The 15,674-nt window shown below is 37.9% G+C and overlaps 1 protein-coding gene across 1 annotated transcript in view; it reads left to right on the top strand.

The window, feature by feature from the left end:
* Positions 1 to 14,926, top strand: part of OXCT1 (3-oxoacid CoA-transferase 1) — an 85,039-nt gene extending 70,113 nt beyond the window's left edge. Inside the window, exons 15-17 of the mRNA XM_069776627.1 lie at positions 2,181 to 2,261; positions 4,209 to 4,310; positions 11,073 to 14,926. Coding sequence (XP_069632728.1) covers positions 2,181 to 2,261; positions 4,209 to 4,310; positions 11,073 to 11,108 — 219 coding nt within the window. The 3' untranslated portion in view covers positions 11,109 to 14,926. The remainder of the gene's footprint in view (positions 1 to 2,180; positions 2,262 to 4,208; positions 4,311 to 11,072) is intronic.
* Positions 14,927 to 15,674: the final 748 nt, after the last annotated feature.

The raw sequence follows: 15,674 nt of genomic DNA, 5'->3' as shown, positions 1-15,674 counted from the left end.
AAACAATAGAGTGTAAGGTTGTTATTTAATCTTTAAGCAGTCACTGTGCACCTGTGCCTCATCTGCTAAATACTGCCTAAGAGAAATAAAAGTCAAGTTCTTACCCCCATACCACCATTGACATGTTTTGTGAAACAGTAAAGTAACGGCTGGCAATTGTTCCATGTTGTGAAATGAGTTGTCTACACCATTCAGAAAAATAGACCGGAAACTAGTGTTAAGCACTTGATTTGGACCTGACTGAAACATGGAGCACTGAATTGAAAACTCATTTCTATCCTTGTGAATAGTTTTGATTATAATGTGTTGTGGAAGATTAAGGACATTTTTGTTCTTCAACAACAGAATTTTTTACTTAAAGCAGACTGAAACACCTTAAGGTTTTATGTATCTACACAAAAGTCTTTTCCTTTATCTGAACAAATGCTGTATAAACTCAGATGGTAAAAATTCATGGAGTTCCATTTGGATTCCTATTCTGATAGTGCCCTGATGGATGTCCTCCAAAAGTTACCTTTAATGCTAACTAGTAATACAATTAATCTTTAGCTCTAGTGTTAAGAAGCTGGAGTGTATCAGTTCTCAGGGTCACGGGAGCCATTCAAGCTGTCACCTCTGCAAGCCCATGCATTTCAATCTCAGCTGGCTACCAAGAAGAGACACTTCATTTCATACGGCTGAGAAGTATACCTGATACATTACTGAAGATATACAAATAGCACAGATTAATCTTGGCTCTTAGGCAAAGTATGCAGGAAGGTCTTCAAGATGGACAAGACATAAGTAGATCAGCTGAACCTAACACTGTTGCAAGTCATTATTTTCATTAAGAGTGAGTGAGCTTCATCAGAGTAGTTGCCTTGATACCAGATGTGGATCTTGCCAGTATAATTAAAATTAGAATGAAGAAAGAGTTCTTCACAGAAAAAGATAAATTCAAAAGCACATGGATTGCTCATTTTGTTATCATTCAGGAGTCAAACTGCCTGAGAGATGGTTCCTGAGTTTATATTACACTGTAAGGCAAACTGATGATTGTAAATTTAAAAAGTATTGCATTCAGGTGATTAAATGAGACAGGTAATACTCTGCAAGTTTTGAAATGCATAACTGAAAATTGATAATTAGAGAAAAAATAAAAGCATGTGATAATGGGAAAAATGCGCACTTAATGCTGCCTTTGTAAAACACCTACAAATACTGACTAAAAATGTAGTGATCCATCTCTTATACATCCATTCAGAGCTCTTGCAGCTTACATTCATTTAGCAGGATCTAAAGACATTTGTAAACTCCTATTAAAAAAATGGAAGAAAAAAAAGGAAAGAAAAAAAGAAGGAAAAAAGGAAAAAGAAGGAAAAACCCAAAAAACCTCACCACCCAAACCTTACCTGCCCAGCTTCATGTCAGAAGCTATGTCTTCTCATTAGGTAATATTTTTCCCAGGATTTAGAGTAGCTGGCATTTGATGCCCCAGAAAAGGAAGTGCCTTAAAGTAAATTCTATTTTCTATATATACATTCTTTTCTACTATATTTGCATGCTAATTTGTTCTGTCTAAAACAAAGATAACGTAACTTCTGTGTAGCAGTTGAAGATGAGCATATTGCACTCATCTTTTAGTCTGCTTTTGGGCTTTCCTGGAGAGATGGAGGGACTAGGAGTTCAATGTGGGTAAAGAAACTGGATTTACTATTTTCAGAGCATGACTATGCACTTGAGCCCTGGGGATTTTAAATGCCTGTGTGTTTGGCTGATCCTGCACATACTGTTTGTGATAAAGTATAAGGCAGAGAAATGTCATGCCTGCAATGTCTTTCCCTAATTTTCATCCTTTATGTGTCATCAGTAAGATCCCATGCATCTCTCATCCTCACATTGCAGCAGGAAAGACAAATTATTAAGCAAAAGTATGCAGAACTTCTAAACTCAGGATCCCACTCTGTGGTACAGTGAGATTCTTACTAGTCATCTCCCTGTATGTGGGATTTAAGTAATAACTGTCCCAAATTGCCAGACATGTAATCTGCCATTGAAATGAATTCAAAGAGTGTTCTGAGAACACTGAATGTTTCAGTAACATAGTGGCTATGGCTGTGATTTTCATGTACATATTTAAATTATGAGTAAGTTGTGTTGTTTTTGAAAGTTAATGTTTGTCTGTATATTGTTAAACACAGGGCAATGTCCATAAAATCTTGGAAAAATGCAATTTACCACTTACTGGGAAACAATGTGTAAACCGCATCATTACAGAGAAGGTAAAGTACTGTTCTTGAATCCTTGTCAATACTTTCCTCCTCTATCCCTAAGAAGGGACACTTAGTAAAAGTAGTAAAACTTAGTAAAAATGAAGAATATATTTGGTATCTGTTGCCAATGAAAGGTAAAAATTGCCTTGGAGTTCAATTGCAGAGGTCTGGGGGCTAATATTTTTCCTTTTAAAGCTTTCACCATTAACATCTAGCATACTGGACTGTACTCTTAGACACCTTTAGAACAAAGATGCCACGCATAAAAAGTATGCAGAGTGTGTATCTCCTTATTTTTCCCAAAGTATTCCTGAAAATTTGCCATGTAAGATGCAAATCCTCAAACACAGCTGTAATCACAGCTTGGTTTTTTTTCCAGCAGAGCAACAACTGTGTAGCATGTCTATGTCAGACGATTGGCATCTTGGTGTATACTACAGACTCTTTCAGAGAAACAAAACCTGTAGCTGTAGCAGGGCTTTAATTCTTTTGTCCTTACTTGATTGCATTTGTGAAGCAGTTTACTCTCCAGTGCAAGTACATGTGAGCATCGGATATTGCTGCTGCTCAAAGGGCATTAGTGGATCTTTTCAGCAAAGGATAAATAACTTAAGGTTTTTGCTGTAATCACACTACTTTTTTTATCAGTGTTTACATTTTTCAGGGCTTAGAGTAGTCCCTCTGTGAGCCATCTATCATACTAAGTGGAATGTATCAAAGGTGCTGATGTAGAATTTGCTTTCTCCTGGTGGTATAGTGCTACTGTAATTTAAAGGGTTTTTTCTCTACAAAGTAACAGAAAATAAATGAAAATGTGGAAGTTTTTCCTGTCTCCTACTAACTGGCCACATACAAATGTAAGGTACAAAAAAATGAATGAAGAAGGACTGACAGAAAATAAACAACAAGCAAACTTCTCTCAGACTCACCACTTGTCAGATCTTGTTGCTTTATTAGGAGATGACACAAATGTACAACAGTACTTGGATAGTGTTGCAAATTCTGTTTCCACACTAGCTGCCTAGTTTGTATGTTCCTTATGCCCAGCTTCTTTTTTAAGACTTAGAGGAGCTATTGTTTTTCAGTCCCATAGATCAGTTTCATGTGCCCAGAGGACAGCTGAACTTTAGTACACTTCTGTAATGAGCTTAAGACTTCACTTTCATTTCAAGTTCAATCTTCACCAGTCTTTTGCTACTGACTTTTTTTTTTTTTAAGGAATAGGACTATAGACCTTATGGTTTCCCTGGCAACTAGCTTGCCACCTGTGTGTGTCCCTCTGGTAGGCACCATTAAACTGCACATGATTTTACAGGTGTTTTTATTTGATGCACTTGTGAGCCTTGGAAGTGGAGAGCATATCTTATGAAGACATGAGAAAGAACAGCCTTTGCTCCTTCAGCCACTTCCTCCCAGGCTTTCTATTAAAAATACAACAAGAAATCTTGTCTTTCATTGCTAGCTTCTGAAAATACTAAAATTTGCACTGGGTGTGCAGTAGCTGTTGGAGAAGCTTATAATCTGGCAAAGGTGATCAACCACCCTGTACCACTCTACTGGCCTTAAAACGAAATAGAAGAATGAGGGAGATATTGTCTTTTTCTGTTTTCCTTCATGATCTCTTGGTGAACATTGTCTTGCAGCAAAGAATGTCTCACCTCCCAGTTCTCACCAGATTGGAGCAGCAGACATGGTCCTCATTTCATGCAAAGAAGAACAGTTGCATTTTTTTTCCCACGAAACTAACACATCTCATATTTAGATTACTTCAGCTACAAATAAATGTAGCAAAAATCTTTATTGGTCAGTCTGAAAAGTGAAACCGATTGATAATGGCATCTTTTGTTACTGAGGGAATGCTACCTACTTCAGTACACCATTTTGTACAATATTACTACTTACATCCTCATTTTCTGTTTTGATAATAAAAAATCATGTGCTATTTGAACCTGACAGGCTGTGTTTGATGTGGACAAGAAGAAGGGATTGACCCTTGTGGAAATCTGGGAAGGACTGACAGTGGATGATATCAAGAAAAGCACTGGCTGTGACTTCACAGTAAGTCGTTTTACAAACGAGTATAGTTAGACTGGTGTCAGAACAAGTATTCTCCACAAATACTCATCACATGAAGACTTGTAGATGCAGTAAGTTTCCTCCTTATAGATGCAGGCTGGGTAGATTACCTGTGGGATTTACAATGAAAGTAAGAAAATAATTTAGGGCTAAACTAGTATGATTATGTTGGAAGCATTAAAACTAGGAAAAACAGAAGAGATGGAGAAATGACTAAGAGTAAAATGACAATGTGGAGAGGGAACTTTTATGATCCTTTGAAGAGGGGAGCTGATTCATATCTGAGAGGTGGATGAATATTTATTTTTCCACTGTGTAAGTTAGTAACTCTCTGTTGCTAAGTTTTCATGCTATCTTTAGGTGGGGTTGCGAATCTTCTCCACAGGGGTGACTACACGTGTCCACTCTGTGTTAGTAGTGCCAATCAGTTAAATACTCTGCTGTTGATATCTTTGCTTTTTCTCTCCCATTGCCTTGTATGAATGAAACTTATGCTCTGCATTAATCCAGAAAGCTACTGCCTTTTGACCTTCACGTTCATTCTCAAGTCTCACTTAATGCTAACACAAAACTGGCTTATTAAGGGAAAGCTGTAGCACACTAAATTGTAAGTGATTGCATATGTGTGGTTGATAACATGTAGTTTCTTCATGGCCTTCTCCTGCATGCACATTACAAAATCTTTTCTTCTGTGTTGTGAAGTCTTTTGGGGCAGGTCAGCCCTCCTTTGGTGAGGACACCGAGTATGACAGTATACAAATTGATTTGTACAACTAGTTGGGGAATGTTTGGTAATGAAGTGCAATACTCTTCCTCTTTGTAGAATTTCATGGCAGGGCTAGGACATGTAATTGAAAGATTGCAGAGCAGTTAGTGTATGAAAGAGTTTGTTATTAAGGCTTTGAGCATACTATTGGCAGTAAGTAAAACTTCCTGAGCAATGAGCCTGTGAAATTTCATTCATTTCCTGTGTCCGTAAGAGAGCATTTGTCATAACTAAATATGATCATGTATGTTTTTCTTAGGGAGTTTTAAATATTTTAAATAAAGAGCTGTTCACTTCTGAAAATACATTTGTTTATCTGCGAAAAATTGTTCAGTTGAAGATGGTTGACCTGCAACTGCAGAGTGCAGGAAACTGCTACAAAATCACTTTGCTCCATTATTAATTTTCCATGTAACATTTTATGGAAGTCATTATTATTTTTTAATTTACAGTGGAAGCAACCTTCCATATTCAGCAATTCTGTGTGCAAAAGAAATTATTCATTTAGCTTCTGACTGTGATTTACGAAAAATGATCAATTTTTAAAAACTTCAGTAATGTCAGGACTTCTTTTTCTTTGGCTGATCAGGCTGTCAAACAGCTAGCATCCTAAACGAAAACATACCTATTGCAGTCAGTCACTTTGTTTTGTTCTTGCATATTTAATTTGAGGATTAACTTCATGATGAATTTGAAGGTGCCATGTTTAGTATGCATTTTAATATACTCAAACTACAGGAAAGGACTTTTGTTGTCAGAAGACACTAGTCCTTATGTGTTCCAAACCTGCCTGTTTGGAAGGAGCCTGTTTGGAAAGAGTTGGTTTCTTTTTGGTTCTGGTGACCAATACGTATGTATTTAATTGAGCACATGTTACCCAAAGTACAGTCCAGCAGCCTAGGCTCAAGGCAATGAAAGCAGAAGCAACCAAAGAATTCAGTGAAGGAAGTTATAAGCTTAAAATGATGGACTGTGAGATCAAGCTTTGCAGCAGCATGGTGGATATGATAGGGCAAGACTATCAGGACAAAAGAAAAGATTAATACCACCCACTGTCCATCAGTGCTTTCCTGTAATTGTTACAAAGGAATGGTATAAATTTTGAATCTTTAGGATAACCTGAAGTTAGCAATTGATGAGAGGTATTGCAGCAATCCTCCATCTAGGTCCCTGGGATCTCTCACTGGGATCAGGAAGGGACGCTTCATTTCCTGGTTCTCCTGAAGGCAAACTCCAGCGCAGTCTTGCTTTGTACGGCAGCTGTGGCCATGCATGAAATCACAAGCTGCACTGAAGGAGCTATGGGCATGAAAAATGTAGATGCTGTTTGGTTTATACACTTTCATATACTTATCTTGAAAGCGTGCGGCTTACATAAAAGCTTGCAAAGCAATGGTTGCTTGCAGAACATGTCCTTCTGCCAAGGTATGCATGAGGGTCAGCATTACCTACTGATTGGTAGTTCCAAAAGGGCCTGAAATCTCTATATTGCTGCAGATGAAAAGCATGAACCACAATGATTTGTTTATTAAAGCCGTGGCATGGAAGACCACTAGCTCTTCCTTCCTTACGCCCCGCTCCCACCTAAAGAATGTTTCCAGGCCACAGTGACCCAGTCCTCCTCTCATTGAAATCCTTACCAAAACTTCTGTTCACATCTGTGACAGCAAGACTGGGCCACTGTTGGATAATGTTGGACCCTTGATGGCTTTGCTTTTTGTATACAATAAACACCTACAGCTCCTTCACTAAGTTTTCAAGCTCAGAAAGAAAATAGAGATTTCAGCACTGTGATAGGCATTTGTTCAGAATGCAGCATCCTCAGTCCTTTTTTCCACATTTCAAGACTCTGCCTCAGGCTTCCTTGCAAGAGTAACAGTTGTGCTTGTGATTATTTATGTTCACTGAATGAGACATCTTGTTCTTGTTTATATCAGTGTCAGGAACTTCAGTGATATTGTATTGCTACAGCAAAAGCAGTTTTTTTGGATTATATGTTTTGCCAGTTTGAAACAGAACTAATGGGTGGAAGATGAGATGTTGACTGTTTTCTAGCAGCTTTCTTCAGTGGATGCAGTGAATGATCTGAACTAAAACAAACATCTCTCTAGGTTCATTATAAGTGAGATTTTAAGGGATGGCTGTACCTTTATATCTAACTATCTCTTCCAAGCAGACTACTCCTTTTTGGAGAGGACAACTTTATAGCCTGTATGGCTTGCTTTGAGACATTCAGCTATACAATCCCATTTTCACAGTCTGCTTACTTATTTGGAAAAACATCTCCTAAAGGACATTTGCAACAACAAAATGTCAAAGAAAACATGATTTAGAGTCAACAGTCTTCATTATAGACTGGCTTCATATAAAAAAATAAACAATTTTCCCTTGATTTTACTGTGCTGTGAAGACAAAGTGTTGGCTTATCTTGCACGCTTAAATCAGATTTGCTGCTGCCTAGCATATAGATCACCTTGGCAGGTAATCTGTTTGGGCTTGTACTGGCTTACACAGTTGGTGAGACCATGAGACGACAGACTGAGAACCATACTTTTGCAGATGTATTTCATTATAAAAATAATCAGCATAAGTCAGTCTGGGTAAAAATTCCCTGTCGTCCCCACCCCCCCTTTTTTTTCTCTTAATCTAAAAGCTCAGTTTTACAAATTGATCTTAAAAGATAACATGGAGTTTAGGAAAAGCATCTGCCAAGGAAACATTAAGTAGTTGAATAGCAATTGACTAGTGTATGTTTAAAAAAGAAATTGACTGGCCAAATTTGAGCCAATAAGTACAGAATAATAGAGGATATGGTTTTATCTTCTGGAAGTACATTTTCCTTTGAGGAAACAGGCTGTTGCAGGATTGAGTTCATTTTTAAATGGATGTTGTGTTTTTTCCTGATCAATCACCCCCCCCACTGCAGAAGTCACATTAGGAACAGATATTAGTACAGAAGCTGATGCTAGAATTATGGTTTGCTTTTATCTGCAGTTTCAAATAATTAGGAGTTAATAAGGGATAAACAACTTGTATTATTTTATCAAATATACTAACACGGGGTTTTTTTGAGGGGCTGTTTTTACATTCTGGAACAATAACTTGCTTTTGCACGCCTGATAAGGTCATTAGAAGTTACTAGGACTCAGCATTGTTCAGAATCAGGCCTTGAAAGAACTGCTTGCTATAAAGAACATAATGAAATAAGGTTAGGGCTGTTTGTGTAGCTGAAGAGGGTAGTTTGGGGTTGGAAATCAGAGTCAGTAAGCTTGAATTGCAGGGATTCCCTGAGTCTGTGTGTCATCTTACCAGTTTAGAGGCTGCATACATGACTGCCCAGGCAAACTGCTCCTAGTACACCTACATGTTGAACGTTAGCAACGTATTTTGAAGCTTCCAAGATAAGCTGTTCTTCCTGTAAGTGAAATAATATTAAGAAGGTGTTGCTTAGGGGGTACTGTAAGAAAGTAGCAACTCTGGCTGCGTACTGTAAAATAGTCTTGATTAAGCACATTCAGCCCTTATCAGATGCTGTGCTCTTAGCACAGGGTGATACTGAATTGACTGACTCTACTGGGATTTAAAGCAGTAGACTCAGGGGGCTTTCTGCCTTTCAGACTTAATTACTCCTTGTTTTCCAAGCACAAACCATCTCTTTTGTTACATTAGCATTTTTCTGCTTATTTAATCACGTTTTATTTAGAGCACACAGTTGTATTTGGGTCCAGTTCTGAGTGATGCTGGGTTGTCGTCACCTCTGTTATCTTCAGCAGGCATTGTGGCACTTTAGCACTCATGGGGATTGGACCCTTTCTGAAGCAGATAGTGGTACACACAAATGACAGCTGTTAGCATCAGATGTGCAGACATTACATTTAACATAATATGCTCATTCAAATGTAAAACACTCGAGGTTTTGATGGCACCAAAATCTACGACAGCAAAAAACCAATAATCTCCTCCAGTAATTGCCTTTTGTCATTATTTGCAGAATATAGATTTTAATGGTGCTATCTTCATCCTCCAGTTTTTGCCTTTACTTCAATGGAACCATCCCTGGGTGAGGCAGAAACAGACCCAAGTCAAGTGAGGCACCTAGGCACTTGGAGTCAGAAACGTTGAAACATTTCTGGAACTAGTCCAGGAATGCTGGTGCACTGAGGGAGTTCCTCCAGCTCCTCTACACTTGTACCTATTACACCTTTTTATTATCCTAGTTCACACACAACTTTGAAAAATCAATGAGCAGTTTTCATCCGCTGAAAACGTTTCATTAGCATTTGATACAGTAAACACATTCTTCATGAACTAAGCCACTTTGCTCAGTGGCTGTTCTCATAAGTTTATAAATGATGATATATAGTGGCTGGAGGAAGGATAATGTAGAAATCTAACTGGTGGTAGAGGAAATACAGCCCTGTACCTCTAAAAGAAAGAGGCTTTAATGCTTGGAAAGGCCTTTATGTATCATTCTTTCATGAGTTAGCTTCTTCAGTACCGTTAAGTGAAAAAGGTGGGATAAGGAGGCAGAAGAAATGCAGTATGTGATGTTTCAGTGGGACACATTAATCAACTAGGAACCAGATTATCTGTGGAACTGTTTTTCATCCTGAACAAGTAAGATCACATGAGTTATTTTTGTTCTTCATCCTGGGGCACCTATTTAAATAGGACTGGGAAGCGGAGATATTTAAAGAGGCTTGGATATTCTGTGGAGAGCTTTTCCTCTGCGTATTTGTGTAGACCTGCAGTCAGGGGTCAACCGTTGCTGCTCTTCAAAGTCTTCTCTGTATTGTTCCCATTTAGACCTTCTTTCCTCATCTAGTTTCCTATTTAGGCTTACTGTGTTTTATTTTTAGTCTCCTGGATATCTTGTAATATGACTAATTGATTTTTACGGGTATATGGAATTAAAATAATATAATACCTAAGTGTGTCCTCACACAAAAAAATGAATATGAATGGAAAAAGGCAAGTTAAAAAAATAAAAGGTAAAATTAAAATATTGAACTGTATCATCATCAAACAAACCAAATGTGAATAGAAGGCATATTTTTTAAAAATAGATAAAATTAGAAGTATTGAATTATATCATCATCAAATTATCAAATCGAATGTATACATATACCATAGGTACAGGATGTGTGTAATATATATATACATTTGATTGTATATCCCCTACTAATATGCACATTCCGAAACTCAGTTGACTGCTTCTGTGCAGACCCAGCATTGACAGACAGCATCCTATCTCCTGGTAGGTGGAGAGGAAAAGCAGAATTAACTTGGCTATTGAGCAAAGAAGGGAAATCATCAGTTTAAGATTCCATGGCATGCTTGTTTTAATACTGCAGTGGCAATTCATTCATTTATTGAATATAGTCTGTTTTGTTGCCTCTACATCATTCAGTGTGTTGATGTGTGAATGCAAGTGGATTAGAAGGTGATAGCTGAAGCTGTTGCCCATCTGCAGCTGTCTCTCCTATTGCTGTTCATGGTAAGTGCAGCCCCACTGTACATGAGCTGTGACCATTTATGGGCCAGTGTATTAACTAGGCCACGGCCTATTTTTGAGTTATGTTCGTGTGCCATCTTGTACAGTGTGTAATTGAGGAGCTGCTTCACTTCAGTTCAGCTATCCCTTCTGCTGACATCGGAGGCCATCTGAGAAGATCATGCAGTTAGCAGGGGCAACTGCAGGTTCAGCTGCCCAAGTTTGATCTACTTGCATTCTTAAATAAATAATCCAACTCAAATAAATGAAGTTTAGAGGCTGGATACTAGCATCAAACATATCATGTATTCCTGCATCAGAAAATTTAGTTGTAGGTGTTTATCTCTAATATACTGCAAATACATCAGTTTAATTATAGTGTCTCTAGTCTTCAGTGGTACATCGATAGAGGTGGAAGTGAACGGTGGGTTGTACTGCTATATCTGTATGCCAACTGTTGTGTTTTTTCCCTTCTATTTGCTAGGTTTCGCCAAAACTAATACCAATGAGGCAGATTTAAACGTGAAATACAGACTGGGCTTAACTTGCCAGAAGGCTTGTTTCCAAATGGGATCTCAGTGAAGAGAAATCGATGACTGTTTTGCAATTTTACTTCTTTTTTTTTTCTTTTTTTTTTTTGAGGGCTTTCTAAGTAGTTTCCAGATAGTAAAACTCAGGCTGTGACTATCAGCCTAAATTGTATTTTACTTTCATAACATTACCAATTTTAATGGAAGGGTGAATTTATTCCCTAAATTTTGAATATTGCTATACTAAAATGTTAATGAACATTGTCAAAAAAATGCCTTGTAGTATCTCTGCCAAATACTACATTTTTTACACAGATTCAGAAAATGACCATGCAAAGCTTATGATTGCCTCTGCTTTTCCTAATGTCGTTAAACTTACAAATCACTCCATTGCTCTGGAACTACAGCACTTAGCACGCCCATTCTTCTGTAAAGGTATGGGCTTTTTTTCTGGAGTGGTCTGGAGTGGTCTGTAGCAAAGGTATGCAGCGGGAGACATCAGGAATATGGACTTCCCTCCTCCTAAACCTTTTCACCAGTCTGTGACAAAACTCTTTATACCAGTGGAAATAACTGGGTCCTTAGCCCTGAATGTATATGCTGTTTCCACGGTGTGTGTGTGTTCGCATTAAGAAGCCTACACCTCCTGAAGTCCAACTCTGATCCCTTCTATTTAAACCATACAAACTAGACTGGGGCTAGTATGAAGGAGGAAGATAATTAAAAGGTCTCCAACCCCATGCAGACAGCTGGCAGCTGCACAGTTGTCCCACATAAACTGCTCTTACTCTCCAGATACAATCCTCCCCAGCCCCATTCAAAGGCAAATGAAGATTGTTTAACCTAGAGAAACAGGGGAGGAGAATGTTGTGGGCACTTGGAAGATTTCTTCTGAAGGGAATACAGTTGGTTAAGGGTAAAAGCCATAAGTTTGCACCACTTGCTGATCAAGGCATCAGCAAAAACTAAAGAGTTTGGAACCCGAACTCATGATAACCAGAATGAATGCCATGAGACAATCAAAATGAAAAGTCACTCTCTCGTACTGGTTCTGCTATTTGATAAAGATCTTCCTTTCCTTGTTATTCGTTACAAAATGACTGCTATTTTTGCAAATAGGTGATATGACAGCATTGGATCTCACATCCCAAATCAACACAATATATCTTTATTATACAGAGCATGAATTGACTGGAAATCCGCATTTCTAAAAAACAGTGTTCTCTCCAAGTATAATGATTTCTGTCATTCATATAAATAGGAACACTTAAAACACTTCAGTTAAAATAGTTCCTGACATAATATTTGACATCAGGACTGGAGCAGATTAAATGACTGAAAAACATGTAAAATGTAAATGCGCAAATAAATATATATATATATACACACACACAGACACACACCCCTATCATACGTATGATAAACAGTGTTGGGATATGGTATAGAAGGGCATTCTAATAGTAGATGGATGAGGTATTCACCGTAGTCAGTGTGTGTAGTGGAAGGAATGTAACACATTTCTAGGGAACCGGATAGGAAAATCCTGCAATATTTAGCTGCTGTACTAGCCTTTGTACTGCATTTTTCCATGCTAAAATAAGAAGTGCTTCTCTTGCATGTGACAGTTATAAAATTTGGCTTGATCCACACATGGGTTTTACAGCAGTTAAACTGTTTTGATTGGAGAGATTATTTCTTTTTAGTTGCACTTACTCTAAACAATTCTTCAATAATTTCTTGTCAATACAAGAATAGATTATCCTTCTTCCCACAAAGGAATAAACAAAATGCCTTTGTAAGCACCTTTACGCTAGTACAAAAGTACTTCCATAATCCTAATTTGTATGACTTGAACTCATGGGTGCTAATGGATGGTAGGCCATTGTATAGCCTGAATGTGTAGGCAAGACCTGATGCTGAACCCATGGGAAAGAAACATGTCATACAGAGACTAGTGCTAATTTCATGACTAAACATATACAAGTGATTTGGTTGATCAGTAATTTGCATGCAAGACTTGAAAGTACATTGATCAAAGTGCTCCAGAGTATTTTAACCCTGGATTAGCACAAGTTAGTTTTTACCTAGCCTTAGTTTTCACCTGTTTTCTTTATTTAGGTGTATTCCCTATATTACTCACTCATTCCAACAAGTTACTTTTTTAAAGTTTGGCCATATCTATTGCGGTGGAGGGAGACTTAAATTCTGCTCACAGAGATTTTGCAGATTGAAAGTCTCTATATAACAAAAAGTGACTCTTTTAGCTCAATGTGAAATAGTTTTGATTTTGGATAGAGCAGCCCAGAGGCTTCTTCCCCAATCCATAAAGACACTTCAGTGACAATTCTGACCCTTGTGGTGCTGTACAGAGCAAAAGGTGCCTATTTTTGCCTTCAGGGCCAAGGGTGCGTGAAGAGCTGCTCTGAGGGGATGGTTGTGATCCCTGAAGGTGTCTTGTTCATCGTCACTCAAAGCTCTCCTAGAGAGTACCCAGGATGGATGCTGGGTTTAGGGGAGGAGTATAAAAACTATTATACAGGAGAAGGGAGTTACTATTAGCTTATCCAGAGGAAAAAAATATAAATAGCTGGGGAAGTCTTAAATAAATCTATAAATTAAATGTCGATCTATTGCAATTACCTATGCTACATTAGTTGTAGGACTGATTAGTTAATTACAGCAAACATTTACTGACATATATAAAGTACAGGAGAAGTGTCTGAGGGCACCATCAGGTTTATGCTGCTGCTGCCATAGAACTATGCTTTGCTGGCATACGCACAGAAGCCATAGTTGTCATTAATATATGGCTATAAAAAGACTAATGACCTGGTAATGTCTGGGAGTTCAGCACCTTGGTTTCTGATGCAAAGAATTAGGAGCCAAGAACTCCTGAGTTTCAGCTTTTCTAGCTCTCCACTTACTGCCTTGAGAAATGTCATCTGTGCTCTCTGCCTTGTCTCCTGTAGGTGGAAAAGGAGATATTATTCTTCCTACCTCACAGGGATGTTGTGGGGAATAACCAGCTAAGGTCTGTGCAACAGGTTATTTTTTCTCTTCAGCTTGGAGATCAAGAGTGTGGAAGAGTACTTGAAGACTGTCATACATGCTGTATATTTGAGTTCTGTGTCTTCTCTTAATTTGTATCAGTGTTAATGCAAGAGAGCAAAAGTCAATATGGTGCTGAAAACCGAGAAGAAGGGAGAACAGGCTCTCTCCGTATACAACAGTGGTGCAAATATCTGCATGTCACAATTGAATTTTTTTATCTTGAGGACATTATATTGTAGTAGAATATTGGTATTGTTATGAAAACGTCATGTGTCTGCACAAGCTAATTGCAACAAGCTGTGACTCCACTTTTTTAATTGATTTGTAAAGTAGGATTAGAAATTAAAGCACTCATAAGTATTTCCCTCCCAGTGGACCCAAGTCTGGTTCATAGGTAAGGTATACTCTGAGCAGTAGTTGCGATGATTGGTATGATAGGGATGAGAGCTTCTCGTTCCTCTTTGGTGGTTGATGGTATGCACAAATCTTTATTGGGACATCACTGAGATCATCCCCTGCTTGACAGCATTTCACAAGACAAGGACAGCTGATACTCTTTGTCCTGAAGAAGATGATGATTCTACTATATTATCACATTGGACTTATTTCACTTTATATTTTATTGGCTTTTGTCATGAAAAAGCAAAAAAAAGAAATATTATAGAAAATATAGTTGTACTGTAAGCTCTGCAAACTAAACGTCAAAGTCCTCTATGTATTTGCAAAACAATCAATAAAATAAAGATTAAAAATCCCAGGTTTCATCTATTGTTACCATTTTTCATGGTGTTCTGTTCTGCCATTGGGGTCAGTAAAAGATGTGTGTTGTGTTCACACCAGCATGTCACATCTCAGCACAGGCAAAAACCTCAAGGTCTTGGCTGAAGGTAGAGGGATTTGATAAACAGAAATAATGAAGCTCAGAACTCAGCTAACTGCTGGATTCTCCGTGTTCTCCGATTCTCTTCTCACTGATGTCTCTGTTGGGTCAATCTCAGACATAATTATCACATTCACTTTCATAATTACTTGTTTTTCAATCAAGTCAAATAATGGACTACATATTTAGTCCTTAGAGAAGAGATTTTTTATGTTTTGATTAAAACTGCTGTAGAAATGATAGCATTTGAGATGTTAATCATTGATGTTAGTGTGTGGCTGCATTCTGAAAATAGTACTAGATGACACATGAAGACAGATTCCATTAACCACCTGGTGAACAATAAAGTAGATGATGGCAGAGTGACAAAAATGCTTGTCTGTGGGTAGTGGGGTCATTCTTCCATACATGTCTTAAGGTCATGATTAAATATGTCATAGTATCATTTTATCTTCAGTATCATTGGAAAGAAGGTTGATAAATGTGAAGGAAAATGTTTAGGCTCAGAAAAAAACTTTGATGATTGGCTCTGAAATGAAACTCTTCAGTAATTTATATGTGTGGTCAAAATCTAACAGTCTGTCACCCCTGTGAAGAAGGGTACAAGGTAAGTGCCAAAACTACT

The sequence above is a fragment of the Haliaeetus albicilla genome, chromosome Z (genome assembly GCF_947461875.1).
Source record: "Haliaeetus albicilla chromosome Z, bHalAlb1.1, whole genome shotgun sequence".
NCBI lineage: Eukaryota > Metazoa > Chordata > Aves > Accipitriformes > Accipitridae > Haliaeetus > Haliaeetus albicilla.
The sequence above is the reverse complement of the archived record's forward strand: the minus strand, read 5'-3'. Positions and strand labels throughout refer to the sequence as shown.